At 42.1% G+C, this 16,673-nt stretch overlaps 1 protein-coding gene across 1 annotated transcript; it reads right to left on the minus strand.

Annotated features, from left to right (window-relative positions):
• Positions 1–9,876: 9,876 nt before the first annotated feature.
• LOC129766935 (uncharacterized) lies at positions 9,877–14,270 on the minus strand. The gene is made up of 2 exons (XM_055767535.1): positions 10,034–14,270; positions 9,877–9,980 (listed from the first exon to the last, which is right to left on the minus strand). The coding sequence occupies exons 1-2, from the start codon at positions 14,268–14,270 to the stop codon at positions 9,877–9,879; spliced, it is 4,341 nt and encodes a 1,446-aa protein (XP_055623510.1).
• Between the last annotated feature and the right edge of the window lie 2,403 nt (positions 14,271–16,673).

The following is a 16,673-nucleotide window of genomic DNA, read 5'->3' on the forward strand; positions in this document are numbered from 1 at the left end:
CATCCCGGGTTGGTGTGGTATCCCACCGGCGGAAGACGGTTGCTCTCACTTGTTCATCACAAATCCGCCGGGGGTTCGGGAAGAAACGACAGCGGAAGCACCTCAACTTAGTTGTTAAAGAAAAACATGTCTGACGAATAGACGATTTTGGGACCGATGTCAGCGTCTCGACAGGCTGCTCATTAAACTTCACAGCAGATAGGGTTGTTTAAGAGATTCCAAGACCCCGGTCCTTTTCACATCTCGTTGTTCAATAAAACACAAATAAACAGTCCGGCAGCAGAAGAAAACTAAAAGACTAGGAACTAGAGGGACAAAAGATTAACTATCCCTAGTGACATAAAATGCTTGTATCCTGCCAGAGCGGAACGGACACGGATGTCATCAGCGTCAACAGAGCCGTCACGATAAATATGAGATGACTTCTCTTTTTTCCGAGCGAGAGGGTAAGCAACAGGGTAGCAAAGGGAATTAAATAACATAATAAGCTCAATCTGATTGCTGGAATGAAGTTTACTTCTCGCTAGTTAAAGTTGGGAATGAAGTGACATCGGTTTGATGTCAGTCGTTAGTGGATCCAAATTTAAGCGCGTAGTAGAATGAAACATATACCTTTAATCACTGCAGAAAAAAAACACAGTGCTGGAAGCTACAAAAAACAATGTGGGTGTTTCGCTCGATTAAGCGAAAATTTTAACTATGAAAATCTATATCCCAAACCAAATGTTTACCGTCGTATTATTAAACGTGGCGATCAAAATTCCGTTGTTTGATGCTGTCCACAGATTATGTGCGGATAAATTGTGCGCAGTGATAAAAAAAAGCTTTGAAACGGAAACTGGGATTTTTAAGTAGAATACATTTTGTCTCAATCAATATTGTTGTTCGGTAAGAAACACACAATTGTATGGTCTGAGAACATTTTCTTATTCATTGCAATCATTCTGAGCAATGTACTGATTTTATAATTCATGGATTTCATCTCTAAAGTGAGAACCCGGTAGACTGCTGAAATACACTTATGCGGCTTGTGTTTCCTTTTCAATCAATAAAAATTCATTCCCACGCATGATTTTTTTCCAGATGAGAGAACAAGTCAGAACCAGGGTTACCATATATACAGAATAATCTGTATTTATACAGATTTTTCACACTTTTTGAAACCAATAATCTGTAGATACAGATTACAGATTTTTTAGGTTTCACCAAATTTATTCATATAGCATTCGAATCAGTCTAGAGTCATCTTGGCACTCATTTGTAGTTTGTAATACTACTTTCTCATGTTCAATCTGAGACGAAAAGATGCAAAAGTCTGCGTCATCGGCTAGCTTTACAATAAATAAATAAAATTGTTTAACTTTTTCCTACTAAAGCATAGTGAATGCAATTTTTACGTAGACACCATCAACATCGTCAAATTCATAATAACTATGCCAACCAATGATACTAAAGTTAAGATTATGCTTCAAAATTGAACTTATAAATTCAACCCTTTGCGATCGTGTTAAATTTCAACATGTGTATCGAACTGGTCGCAATTATTTTTACTTGGAAAAGCAGTGATGTATAACTTTGTGAGCTCATGAAAGATGAACAAGATTCCTTTATGTTTTGTAAACTTCTGATAAGTATTTACCAAACAAATGTTTATTTGGTTATGTCTAGAAAACATTTGCTATAATTCTTCTTCATGTGATATCTTTCACACTCTGTCCAACTTCTATAAGACCAGCTAATGATCTTGCTGCTTTGTGCCATTGCAAACAAACAATGCTTCAACTTATATTCTAGTGTATTGGTATTGGTGACTACCAATGTACTGGAAAAAAGATAATGAAGATGGTAAAGTTTCGAGCGACATAGCATGCGCTGCCATTACAATTTCTCAAATAGTGACGTCAGTCGTTGTGTTTATCTTTGATTGCCCACCGCATCCATGTGAAAATGCTATTTTTTTATCAATCAATTAAAAACATACATTCTCTTAGAGTTCCGCTTTATATAAGGCTAATCTGATAGCGTGCAGTGAATATTTGTGAGTTCACGTCGAAAAAGACGGTGATATTTCCATGTGCCATTTTCACTCCTCCACGTTCATAGAAACAAACAAAGTTTCATTATTTTAATTTAATTTTATTATGAAGTGTTAATTTGTTAAAGAACAAATAGTTGAATAATTTCATGACAATTTTGACTCAAATTATCATGTAATCGTGAGTACTTTCAACATTGTTTTGTTTCTTCCATATAAATATTGAATGCAAATAAATATACATATTGAATGCAAATAATTACGACACGATATTTCGTTTGCCAATGCAGATATACTTTGCCTACTGCTCCACCTCGATATGTACCTCATTGGGTGACTACCATACACTGCATGATTTCATATGTGTGTGTGCAAGCGCTGAGCGTAAACCGATGGTTTTGTATTTTTCAAGTGTCAAGTTTCTATAAGACCAGTTACATTTTTTCGTTCATTTAGTTGTTTTGAACAATAAATCTGAAAAATGCCGAAGGGAAAAATGCTCACGGAGAGGAAAGATAGACAAATCGATGCATTTCACCAAGAAAATGTTGGTATCATTATTTGAAGAAATCTTAAAGAATACGGTAAGAAGAAGAGAGCTCCACGTAAATCGAAGCTCTCTGACTGGGATAAGCGGGAAATAGCTAAAACAGCTTCGAATACCTAAAAATCACTTATGCAAATAGAGCAATATTTCAATTTAAATGTTACTCGGGTGACAATTCGTTAAGTTTTGGTAAAAAATCCTCACATAAAGAGGGTTTAAAAGATTAAAGCACCTCGTTTTCCACCATCTCACATCGGAAGACGTCTTAGTTTTGCCAAAGCTCACATAACCGACAGTGGGACATGGTATGTTATGACTAAGAATGTTTCCAAAAAAATTGTTTGAATCATTTTGCTATATATCATAACGAAAAGCTCCTCAATGTATATGTTATTTTCACTGACGAAAAAAAGGTCCATTTGGATGGTCCTGAAGGTTTCAACGATAGGTACTCGTGATTTACGCAAGAAGGAACAGTATTTTTCCACCAGTAATTTTGGTAGAGGCTCGTGCATAGTTTGGGCGGGACTCTGGGCAACCACAAAGCTCAAGATAGCTTTCACATAATTCAAGGATTACATACATGTTCTGGAATCCTCTCTCCTACCGTTTTAGCGTGGATATCGTCATAAAAAACACAATAATAAACAATGGTTTTGAACGAAATTGACGTTAAATATACTTTATTAGAAGCATTCAACAATGTATGAATGTATCTTGTTGAAATTCTGTTGCAACGAAATAGAATCAGGGTGGTCTTATAGAAGTTGGACAGAGTGTATATCACAAGAATAATAATTTTTGCCGTCTTTCGCCTGTTATCTTTCTGTTTGAACTTTACATTACATTCCATTAATCCTGTTCTCAAGTACGGAAGACAACTTTTGTTCATACTGAGTACCGTTATCTATTATTCATAGTAGCACCGTTTTGGTTCGCGAATAAGTTCACAACACATTAAAATTCGAAGTGTGAACTGACACATTGTTGCATAAATTATTACATTAGTATATTCACAGACGGTTAATACAGTTAATACAGATTTCGATACAGATTTTCTGAGAAAAAAAACCAGATAAAATGATTTTTTGAGACCAAAAACAGAGATTTAATTATGGCAACACTGGTCAGATCTAGGAGAGAACAAAATATTTCCAATACGGGTGACACTTTTCGGACACTCTGTAATAAAAAAAGTTATATCATCAGGGCATTAAGCATTTCAAGTTATTATCACAAGGTGTCCGAAATATGATTCAGAACGGTATTCCAACAATTGTATTTCAGTTCACTGATTACCACGAGTTATAAAGACATTTGGCATCAAACTTTTTTTGTTTTGGGGATCCCAATTTCATGTACCATTGGGTAATTTTTCGATTTAAAAAAAAGTCCGAATGAGCTAATATTTTGCATAGGCTATTTCATCGTGCAAATCAACATTTCGCAGGACGTCCCGTATGAAAAATCGCTATGACGATTTTTATTGGCACCCAAAACCATACGTTTTGCCTCGTATTCCGAGAAAACGACTGAGTTCCAGAGTGTCCATACATCGTTTAATGATGTATTAGGCTGTCAAAAAAAATCCTGCGGTATTTCCGCGAGGTGTCGTTGTAAGCGCGTAGTTCTAGTTGTATTCACTGTATCGAGTCCTTGACAGTGTTTTGTTTGGTTAAGTCGTTCGTGAGTTATAGTGTCGCAAATATGGAACAAAATAAAGAGAAAATCCAACATATTTTACAGTACTACTATGACAAAGGCAAAAATGCATCTCAAGCTGCCAATAAAATTTGTGCAGTTTATGGACTCGATACAGTTTCCATTTCCACCGCACAACGATGGTTTCAACGTTTTCGTTCTGGTGTAGAGGTCGTCGAAGATGCGCCACGCTCCGGAAGGTCTGTCGTCGAAAATTGCGACAAAATCGCTGAATTAGCCGAGAAAGACCGGCATAGTAGCAGCCGTAGCATCGGCCAAGAGCTGGGGATAAGTCATCAAACCGTTATTAACCATTTGAAGAAGCTTGGATTCACGAAGAAGCTCGATGCATGTGTGCCACACACGTTGACGCAAAAAACATCTTTGACCGTATCGACTCATGTGAATCGCTGCTGAATTGCAACAAAATCGACCCGTTTCTGAAGCGGATGGTGACTGGCGATGAAAAGTGGGTCACTTACGACAACGGGAAGCGCAAACGGTCGTGGTCGAAGCCCGCTGAAGCGGCTCAGACGGTGGCCAAGCCCTCATTAACGGCCAGGAAGGTTCTGCTGTGTGTTTGGTGGGATTGTCAAGGAATAATCTATTATGAGCTGCTTCCCTATGGCCAAACGCTCAATTCGGACCTGTACTGCCAACAACTGGACCGCTTGAAGGTAGCACTCATGAAGAAGAGGCCATCTTTGATAAACAGAGGCCACATTGTCTTCCTTCAGGACTACGCCAGGCCACACACTTCTTTGGTGACGCGCCAGAAGCTCCGGGAGTTCGGATGGGGGGTTCTTTTGCATCTGCCGTATAGTCCGGACCTTGCACCAAGTGACTACCACCTGTTTTTGTCCAGGGCGAACGAGCTAGGTAGTCAGAAGTTAGCCACAAAAGAGGCCTGTGGAAATTGGCTATCCGAGTTTTTTGCCAATAAGGAAGCGAGCTTCTATAACAGGGGTATTATGAAGTTGGCATCTCGTTGGGAACAAGTCATCGAACAAAACGGCGCATATTTGACTTAAAACAGATGATTGTAACTAATTTTATGAACAAATGAAAATTCAAAAAAAATACCGCAGGACTTTTTCGACAGCCTAATATTTAGTATGATTCCTTGCTGTGGTGACTGAGAGCAGACAAACGATCGCAAAGGGTTAATCTTCATGACTCATATTCATAATTTCTAATGACCTTCTATGATAGATTGAGAAGTATAACCAATACGACTTGATTATAGTCTGCAAACGAGCATTATTTCACCAAAAAGCTACTACTCTCGATTATGAGTACAAACCGTTACAAACCATTTGACGGTTCCGGCCTTTTCAGGGCTACTATTTAGAGTTTCAAAAGAATTAAACTAACAGATTTCTGAACAATGGAAAAAAATGCATTTAAAGAAAACAACTGTTCTGAACAATTACAGTCCTACATAAAACTTCCGTCCGTGCCCCTAGGCTCAGACCCTTCTCCTTTTTGTTTTATTTTTTTATCATTTCATTTTATGATCTCTCATTGGCTTCCATACTACGCGGTACGAATGATTTGTGATTTGTACTCATTCTGAGTTTCTTATAGCGCGGTTTCTATACAACACGGTAGATGGTTTTCATACAACGCGCTACGGATTAGACTGATTTGTGTGTAAAATCCGAGTTTCTTATAGCGCGGTTTCCATATTACGCGGTACGCACTCACCGCGTTATAGGAGAGTTGACTGTTATACGCTCGATAAAAAAAAATCAAGGAACAGAGCACGAAGTCGGATATTTTAAGTGATTTTAGACATGCTGTATCTTCGTGAAAAATCAACTCATATCAATGGGAGGCGTATCATTTTGAAGCTATAACTTTCAGGTATCAGAATATTTTTTGTACATATTTTTATCTTGGTAAGTGTTGGTGTAGTGGGCAACAATAACGGGAAGAAATTTAAAATCTATTTTTCTTTATTTGTTCAAGAATATTCTGGACAAACCCAATTTTTTGCCAAACAATTCAACAGCAAATCCAATCAACCTTATCAATCAGCTTTTATTTGGTTCCAAAAATGTTCCTGTAGGACCTTCCCACACAGAGATATTTCAGATTGAATAAAAAATTACCCCTTCGTCTTTGATAATGAATAATTCAATAAACAACCATCGCATCACAAATCGAAAGGAAGTTTTAAAAACTCCAGTAAATGCCGCACAAGGATAAATTGTTACTTTGACGGAAAAAAAATATTTAAATTTTTTGCATCGATTTCAAAAAAGCGCCAAAAACAGGATTTTTATTGTGATTTACAAAATCCACTGTAGTTCTGCAAATATCGCAGTTAGTTCCAATGTTTGCAGGCAAATTTTAGCCCTAAACATCCGTGAACGTTTTATATTGATACGTGAGGCCGTTTTTTCTAGCCGAAGTTTGGAGTAAATTAGAGGAGCATTTAATTGCAAATCGTACCAGAAGAATGCACGATTCGTAACATTCGTCTTTATGAGTGCGTACAACGTGCGTTGGCAATAAGAACCAAAATTTCGACATATATCCAGCTTGTGTATTGTTCTTGCGAGAACAAGACAGAATCGTGAAATAACCATCTTCGACTACTTCCACAGAACCACGGTTCATTCATCTTTTCAGGGTCGTGAGTCCAAAATGATAAAAAGAAAGTTGATTTTTATCTTTTTGTTGCTTGTGTGAATTTAAATATATTTTGGACTTATTGGTGACTTTCCGATAAATCATTCAATATTCGCAAGGTCATGCATTATTTCCCTGCGATGAAAACTGTGTTCTTTGGTTGAAAACTGAAGGTGAAAACTGATTCCGCAGCGGTTGGTATTACCTCCGTTGCCATCACACTATTGATTTAGTTCGGATTTTATGTTGCCACTAGCTGGCCCGGCAAACTTCGTACCGCCCACAATTTGTTTTACGTTACCAATACCTTCAAACATTCACGTTTTCTTACTAAGCGCAAGTTCATGAGTCCAATCACAGAACTGTTCATTGATTAATCTGCTAATCGACCCCGTTTAATTTACCTTTTACTATAAAATTCCTAGTACTTCTACCAAAACTCATCATTATAATATCAGATTATTTTCAGACACAATTCTCGTTCAAGATTTTTCAACCACTTGCAAATAACATGTTTCTCCTTTACATGGAATAAATTTGGCTCCATTTGCTTGACTAGTTTTCGAGTTATGCAGAAATTTGTTTTTCATTTGTATGACAACCCACTCTTAGAGAGGGGGGGTGGAGTGTCGAACCACCTTAGAAATGTATGTTCCCCATGAAACCTCCACATGCCAAATTTAGTCTCGTTTGCTTGATTAGTTCTCGAGTTATGCGAAAATGTATGCTTCATTCGTATATAAGCACATTATTCCACCCCAAAACTTCCACATGCCAAATCTCGTCTCATTTGCTTGATTAATTCTCGAGTAATGTAGAAATTTGTATTTCATTTCTATGGTAGCCCCCCTTCACAGAGGGGGGGGGGGGGGTCTCAAAACTATAAAGAAAACCTTCCTCGGCCCCAAATACCCCTACATACCAATTTTCATGACGATCGGTTCAGTATTTTCCGAGTCCATAAGAATCAGACAGACAGACAGAAACCCATTTTTATATATATAGATTCAGCGTAAGGTATTGCATAGTATAATTTATGGATTATTGAAAATGATGGAGCGTTCATCCTTGAATGTTTCATATTGATATGTTCAGCCGTTTTTTCTAGTCGATTTTTCAAAGTTTGGAGGAGAGTTTTAGAGGAGCAATCGTATCAGAAGTACAAAATCCTACGCGACTCTCTGAACGCACGATTCATTTGGTTTCCGAACTAGACTCACCTACACATAAACATGGAAATAGAAGCAGGAGAGGAAAGAGACAGAAAAGAGAAAAACAATAAAAACAAGGGAAAGTATTGTGACCATTTAGGATAAAATTTCAAAAGAGGATAGAAGATTAAAAAGGTTTTATATGGGGCACCCATTTCCCAAAAAGAATCCCGATCATTACAATCAAGGTGTTGGCGCTTACCCAATTAGTCCTACGTTGTGTTTTTTTTTCTTTTTCAGCTCACTCCGTAGCAGCAGACGACACAGGTAAGTTCCAGGTTTTTCCTTTTCAGGTCCTTCAGCAGCAGCAGCGACGGCGAACAGCAAGGGAAGCAAGCAGCAGCGTACTAACGGCGTTTCCAGCGAAGTCCAGGTGAGTAGAAACAGGTAAGTCACTTTTTACCTCTCTTCATAAATTTCTTCACATGAAATTCAATTTTATTTTCCACAACTATACACTCGAACTCCCACTACTGGTCTGCTCTGCATACGAAATGGAACTGACTCGGCTTAGCTGACTCGGTACTGAATCTCATGATCATTATCGGCTGCCGGGTTGCCAGAAAACAGAAATCAAATCTCGTCTAAAAACGCGATCGCTAGCACAAGCTATGACGTGTTCTCAAAATGTCCTTATAGTAATTATCAGAATCAACATACCCGCCGCCTTGATGAACTATCAACAGAACGTAAACAATAAACTTTTTCTTTATAACACATTGTACAGGTAGGTATTTATCTTAATTTTCTAGTTTTTTCTTCTTATTTTCAGGTGATTTCTTTTCAGGAACCAGGACCCGTTGCAGTTTACTCATCTCGTCGATCTTCTTCAAAAAACTGTCGTGGATTGCGGCACCAGGCCAGGTAAGTCTTCGTTTCTTCGATCTTCGTCTGGCTGCGGCAAGAGGCATATTTTGTTGATTGGCCGCGTGATGATTCCCTTCGCGGTTCGTAGGCTAACAACGCGTATTAAATTGTCCTTTCCAGGATGAACGGTGACGATACGACCAAGTGGCCAACGGATTGTTGGCAGCGACTTATCAGCGAGAATCACCATGCGCCCGGGTTGGATTTCATTATTTCGGGCGGCATATTTCGTGTCTCGAATCATCTCCTGCAGGTACTCCTTTCTCCAGTGGCTCCAGAATCGTTGGACAAGCAGCTGCCAATTTTGATACATCCCGAGAGCGCTGATTGGATGATGCTGGTAGTCTGGGTCGGGCAGGGCGGTGAACGATGTTCCGATGAGGAAATGTGCCGGTGTCAGCGCTGCTAGGTCGTTTGGGTCGTCGGACATGGGCAGCAGAGGACGAGAGTTCATTGCGCTTTCAATTTGGCTCAATACAGTGTAATAGCCTTCAAAGGAAAGGCGAGTGTTTCCTAATTGGCGAAATAAATGTTTTTTGGCAATTTTGACTGCCGCTTCCCAAAGGCCACCGAAGTGTGGTGCCTTTGGAGGTGTCAAGTGCCACGTTATACCACTCTGGGCGCATGTGGAGGCTATTTCTCCCTGTTCCTTTTGACTGCGAAATCTGGCAAATAACTCTATCAGTTCTCCTTTCGCTCCCTCAAAATTTTTGCCATTATCCGATTGGATGTGGGCGGGGATTCCCCGTCTTGATATGAATCTGCGCAGGGCGGCTAGAAATCCTGGAGTCGACAAATCTCCCACCAATTCTAAGTGGACAGCTTTGGTGGCGAAACATACAAAGACTGCCAGGTAAGCTTTTGCGGGGGAGGCACGCTTATGAATCTGTTTCAGATACAGTGGACCGGCATAGTCGACTCCTGTGACCGAGAATGGACGACTTTGGAGGACCCTCGAAGCTGGCAATTGGCCTATTTGCTGCTGCAAAAGGACAGGACGATGGCGGGAGCAGCGAAAGCAGTTCCTAACTATACTTTTGACCAGGTTTCTGCCATCGAGTGGCCAGTAATCTTCACGCATTGCGGACAGCAAAAGACGCCCGCCGCCGTGGAGAAGTTTCCGGTGATAATATTCGCTAATCAGCCGTGAAAATGGATGATTTTTGGGGAGGAGGGCAGGATGTTTCGATTGGTAGGGTAGCTGAGAGAGATTGAGCCGACCTCCAACTCGCATAATGCCCACTGGGTCCAGAAAAGGGCGAAGGCGCCAAGTGGATGAATGTTTCGAAACCGAATTTTCTCGTTGTAGTTCTCTGATTTCTTTCTTGAACGCATCTTGTTGAGCAAAGCGGATCAGAAGCGCATTGGCAGAGGCAAGCTCTGCTACAGTAAGTATTTCTGGGTTGATGTTATTCTCGTGGGTTGTTGCAGATGGTTGGGTTTTAGCATGAATTTTGGCAATAAAACGGAGACAGTAACCAACGACGTGAAGCAAACGGGTGTACGACGACCATCGAAGGAACCATGAATTGACGCTGGGTGTAGTTTGGACAGAAACGACGACGATTTTCTCCTCTAATCCTTCTTCAGGTACGGTGTATGTGTTCGAGATAGGCCAAGCTTCCTGCGGGTGTGCCAACCAGGCTGGGCCATGTTTCCAAACATCGCTACATATGAAATCATCGATCGACATTCCACGAGAGACAAGATCGGCGGGATTCTCTGTTCCGGATATGTGGTTCCATCTTCCTTCGTGTGTGTAGTGTTGCACTTCCGAGACTCGATTAGCGACGAAGGTCTTCCATGTGCTGGGTGGCGCTCGAAGCCAGTGCAGACATACCGCTGAGTCCGACCAGAAATACGATGCCGACACGTTTACGCCGATGGACTCCTTCACACGATGGTGTAGATGTGCAGCTAACACGCAAGAACACAGCTCTAATCGCGCGATAGATAACCGTTTCAGGGGTGCAACTCTGCTCTTAGAAGCCAGTAGACGTATTTTAACGGTTCCTAGGGCGTTCGAGCAACGAACGTAAAGACATGCTCCATACGCAGATGTAGATGCGTCAGCGAAGGTGTGCAATTCCACGGTGGCCTCTGGAAGAAATGCGTAACGGTCAACTCTGTAGACTGCGATTTTTGGTAGCTCGTGCCGAAACTGCTGCCATTTCACCAGAATAGCGTTTGGAACCGGATCATCCCAGCCGCAGGCAAGCGACCACAACTCCTGCATGAGAATCTTTGCTCGAACAACAACTGGGGCAATCAAACCGAGAGGATCGAACAACCTAGCGATGTCGGACAAGATCGATCGTTTCGTGGAGGGATCTTCACGTGGTAGTATTTGCGAGTCGAAGCGAAGTTGATCCGTTTCTGGCTCCCAACGGATCCCAAGAGTTTTGATGGTTTCATTAGGGTTGAACTGCAAACTTGATTTCGTTCCAATTTGCTCGTCTCTTAAGCCTTGAAGTACCTCCAGACGGTTCGAGGTCCACTTCCTCAGCTCAAAACCTCCTCTGCTGAGCAGTTCGGAGAGCTCCTTCCGAAGTTGGGTAGCTTCCTCGACGGTGTTAGCTCCTCCAATGAAATCATCAACGTAAAAGTTTTTTCGTAGCGACGGACCTGCCAATGGATATGCGTGACCTTCGTCAATTGCGAGCTGTTGGAGCGTACGGGTGGCTAGAAAAGAAGACGGCGCTAGCCCATAAGTTACGGTCCGCAGTTCATATGTTAGAACGGGAGTAGTCTTGTCGAAACGGAACAGAATACGCAGGAGAGGATAGTCGTCTGGATGTTGAAGCACTTGCCGATACATTTTTGTGATGTCTCCGACGAGAGCCACCGGATAGGTGAGAAATCTTAGGATAATTGAAAGAAGGTCCTCCTGTACCACCGGGCCAACACATAGGGCTTCGTTTAAAGAAAACCCGGAAGAAGTACGAGCCGATCCGTCGAATACCACCCTAACTTTGGTGGTCGTACTTTCTTCCTTTATCACAGGGTGGTGTGGAATGTAGTAGGTTTGAGAGCTTGTTCCGTCGTCCGTCTCGACCAGCCGCATGTGGTCGAGGGAGAGGTACTCTTCCATGAACTTGTTGTACTCTTCCTTCAATAACGGCTCTCGGTTCAATCGTCGCTCAAGCTGCTCATATCGTCGAAAAGCACTGTTTTTGGACTCCCCTAGCATCGTGCTGAAATCAGGTTTTCGAGGTAATCGGACGACATAGCGACCCGTTTCATCCCTAGACGTTGTAGCTTGGTAGTAATTTTCACAGTGGCGCTCTTCAATGGAGTAATTGTCACCGATGGTCAGTTCCTCGGTTTTCCAAAACCGCTCCAGGCTCTCTTCGAGGGTCATTGTCGAAACTGCAACAACGCGAGTAGCTTGATGTTGGGCGGGATTAATCGTGCAAACGGATCCCGTGACGACCCAACCGAACACGCTATCCACCAGAATCGGAAGATTTTCTGCCAGCTGAAGGCGAGCGGTGCTAGGGAAGAACGAGTGAAAATGCTTGGCACCCAGAACCATGTCGATCTGTTGACACTTGTTGAACGATGGATCTGCTAGCGCCAAGTTCTCAGGTATCTGCCATTCCTTCACTGGGATGTCCTGCGCTGGAAGATCTGCAGTAACGGTGTTCATCAACAAAAATTCGACGCCGCATTCGAACTTGTCATTTCTTGATTTTATCCGAGCATAAATTGACTCTCGGATATTCTTCGACAGATTCCCAGCCCCCTGGATAGTAATGTTCACAGGGTCCCTCCGTAGGTGCAACCTGCGAGCTAAACGGTCGGTGATGAGATTCGGCTGTGAGGCGCTGTCAAGCAAGGCACGAGCTATATGGTCCTGACCGTACGCATCGATCTTCACCAATACCGTCAAAAGAAATACATCCTCACGAAGCTGTGGAGCAGCTGCACTGGCAACAACCCGGGGAACAATTTCAGTTTCTGAAGCGGAAGTAGCGGGATTCAATTCTATCGTAGAGCGCGTACTGGACTTCACTGCTTGAGTCGACATGGAAGTACGAGCAGAGGATGTTTCGTTGTTTGACCTCAAAGCCGCGTTGGAGTGCAGCAAGCTGTGATGACGCTTGTTGCAATGCTTGCAGTTGAAATGTGACGGACAGTGACGAGCGATGTGATCACCTTTCAGACAATTATGACAGAGACGCTTATTCGAGACGAGTTGTTGTCGTTCGGAATTAGAGAAGCGGATGAACTTTGAACATTTCATCAACTGATGTTCCTGGTTGCATGCCGGACACTGATTGGCAGAGTTGGAAGTGGAAGCACACGATGACAAGCGGAAATGAGATGGTCGTTTAGAAGCAGGCGAGGGCCCAGACGAGGTGGATGCTAACTGATGATGATTCACTAGGATCGATTCCAAAACTCGCATTCGACGCTGAAGGAATTCGATCAGACAATCGTAGTTTGCGTGGTTGTTGGTCGATGCGTGATCTTCCCACGCTTTGAGGGTGTCGTCGGGAAGTTTCGTGCACAAGAGGTGCTCGAGAATGCTGCTCCAATAATTCGTCGGTTCTCCTAATTGACACAAGACCTTGGTGTGTCGTTGGAATTCGTCCACCAGCGCATGTAATGATGCAGCTGTTTCCTTCTTCGCCGAGTGGATGTCAAAAAGAGCTTGAAGGTGCCTCTTCTTCAAGAGGTATTCATTAGCGTATCTGTCGACAAGAGTTTGCCAAGCCAAATTATAGTTCGCGGAGCTGATTGCGATTGATTCAATCAGCTGTGCCGCCTCACCCTTCAGTGCCGCTCTTAAATAGTGGAACTTTTGGATAGCGGAAACGTCGGAGTTCGAATGGATTAATGCCAGAAAAGTGTCGTGAAACCCTAACCACTGCATGTAATCTCCGTTAAATTCTGGAAGGGAGATCGTTGGCAATTTCAACCCAGAGAGAGCGGAAGCATGCGAACCAGATTCAGGGATTCGAGAAGCTTGGTGAATAACATTTAATTTAGAGCTCAAATCAGCTTTAATTCTGAACAGTCGAGGCTCAAAGTCGGCACGAATTTCACGGTTGATTTGCCTACCCTCCTCAGTCTGCTCAAGATCCTCCAGTTGCGCCTGCACCTCCTCCAGAGTAGCCCACATGTTGTTGAGGTATTCAAGTCGAATTGGCACCTGTGCTTGGTCTCGTTGTTCGTCGTAGTGTAGAATAAATTCCTCTGCCCGACCCAGAGCATCCATCATGGTAGTCCTCCTTGAAGCCAACACCACGTGCTGTGGAAGCGCCATCTTGAGAGTTGACAATGGCGAACGATTCGCGATGGCGGGAGACGAGGAATCTGTCGATCGAAAAGACCACGGTAGACCTGGATAGCGAAGGTTAAGCTACTTGGAATGGTACTCACCAGTTCCAAGGCCAAATAATGCCTTGAATTTTATAAAGATATGCGTCGTAACGTGTCCACGCCCGACTGGATGATGAAAGTTCTCGTTAACTGGATACTATCCTCCAATCTGCTGTGCTGATATCCCAATTACAAGAAGCGTCGATACTTTCAGGACCACCAACGAACGGCTGAGATGCAATGGCGGAATAGCGTGGTTTGCTAGCACCTTGTACTCCAAATGTGATAGCGCTGGATGGCCGAAATACAATGGCGATTGTCACTGGCTCACAGTAGACAATAGGAAGGTCCGAATGAACAATAGTCGACCGCCGGTATGGCGGGAACAAGATGGCAGCGCCCGATGGATCGTCCCACGTGTTTCTATGGATGCAGGATCCCTGACGGTATCGACGATCCTGGTCACGGCACCAGTTTTATGTTGGCGCTTACCCAATTAGTCCTACGTTGTGTTTTTTTTCTTTTTCAGCTCACTCCGTAGCAGCAGACGACACAGGTAAGTTCCAGGTTTTTCCTTTTCAGGTCCTTCAGCAGCAGCAGCGACGGCGAACAGCAAGGGAAGCAAGCAGCAGCGTACTAACGGCGTTTCCAGCGAAGTCCAGGTGAGTAGAAACAGGTAAGTCACTTTTTACCTCTCTTCATAAATTTCTTCACATGAAATTCAATTTTATTTTCCACAACTATACACTCGAACTCCCACTACTGGTCTGCTCTGCATACGAAATGGAACTGACTCGGCTTAGCTGACTCGGTACTGAATCTCATGATCATTATCGGCTGCCGGGTTGCCAGAAAACAGAAATCAAATCTCGTCTAAAAACGCGATCGCTAGCACAAGCTATGACGTGTTCTCAAAATGTCCTTATAGTAATTATCAGAATCAACACAAGGATACCAAGGAAGTCAAACCATTTTAAACCCAAAACCTATTCCCAAACTATTGTAAAATATTGTACATAAAGAGTGAATTGTAGTTTATATTGTGAATAAATTAAAGTTGTGTAATTGGCGTTTAAACTGAGCGAAGTGTATTTCAATATTAAATTACCATCCGAGTGATCGCGAGAGAGGAACCAGTCCACAAGGCAAGGACCCTATACCTAGAGGAAACAGCTATCCTGACATAGCGTGTGAAAATAATTACAAAATGAATTATAGAGAAAATAAAACAAAATCTACACAACGCAATTTCATGTTGAACTCCTAATAGTTGCCTTGACATGTTTGGAAGAAATAAGTGCGACTCACATACAACATCCACGTCACGTCCACGTTCCGTCACGTCACGTTACGTTAGTTATTCTACCATGCATTTCTTATGGAAACATTCACATACACCGGCAACGTAACGACCCGTCAGCATACGTTCAACGAAAACGACCGGCAGGATTTGTAGCAAAGAAAAATTGACGGAGACGGACGGCTCGTTTGGTTTTTGTCTGGGCTTTGTGTCTCGGCTTTTGTTTTGATTTCGGTTGTATTTTTTATGCCAACATATCTCTTGATTCAAAACTTCGGAGTCAAAATCATTCGCGATTAGCCGAGAAAAATAGTCTATATATTTTTATTGTTGAATAAGGGTCGGGACTACGGGGTTTAAGCATTCAAATAACATAATTCAATGATTTTCATTGATTTTCTCTATATTTAGAACTGATTATAGGTATGGTGATTAGAAAGAGGTCATTGCAAGTTAAAACTGTTGTAGGTGGCGACACCATGAATAACATTTAATAAATCATTCATTTGACATTTGACGTGACGGTGCTGGTGTGAGCATTGACTGCATGTGTGAATTGGTGAAGACGTTGACGGAACGTGGACGTTCTTTTCCGTAACGTTCTATGTGAATCGCACAATAGTGTTAAAGGTCTTCCATAGAACATATTTATGTAGAAGTTGATTTTTTATGTGAATTTAATATGAAACGGAAATTTATCCAATAACTAGTTATGACGATATTAGCATTCAAAAATAATGTTTAACTTTTCATCGGAGATGAAAACCCATTTGTTTTTTGCTATCCCAAAACCCCATTTTTTGTTCCATAGACAAATAGCCTTTCTTTGCACCGTCCCCATCCGGAACGAAAAGAGGCGAATCGGAATTTCGTATTTATTAAACACAAACAGCAAAAGGAACAATGTTTCTCTGTGCACTCAACAACTCTAATAATCGATGCTTGGAGCTGTGTTTTTGTTACTCCAATAAATCCCATCGTAGCCCTCGTCGTTTCACAGACAAAGCGCGCTTGATTGAAATTGATTACGAGCCCACTTGACCGAAT

This window comes from Toxorhynchites rutilus, chromosome 2 (genome assembly GCF_029784135.1).
Source record: "Toxorhynchites rutilus septentrionalis strain SRP chromosome 2, ASM2978413v1, whole genome shotgun sequence".
NCBI classification, from domain to species: domain Eukaryota; kingdom Metazoa; phylum Arthropoda; class Insecta; order Diptera; family Culicidae; genus Toxorhynchites; species Toxorhynchites rutilus.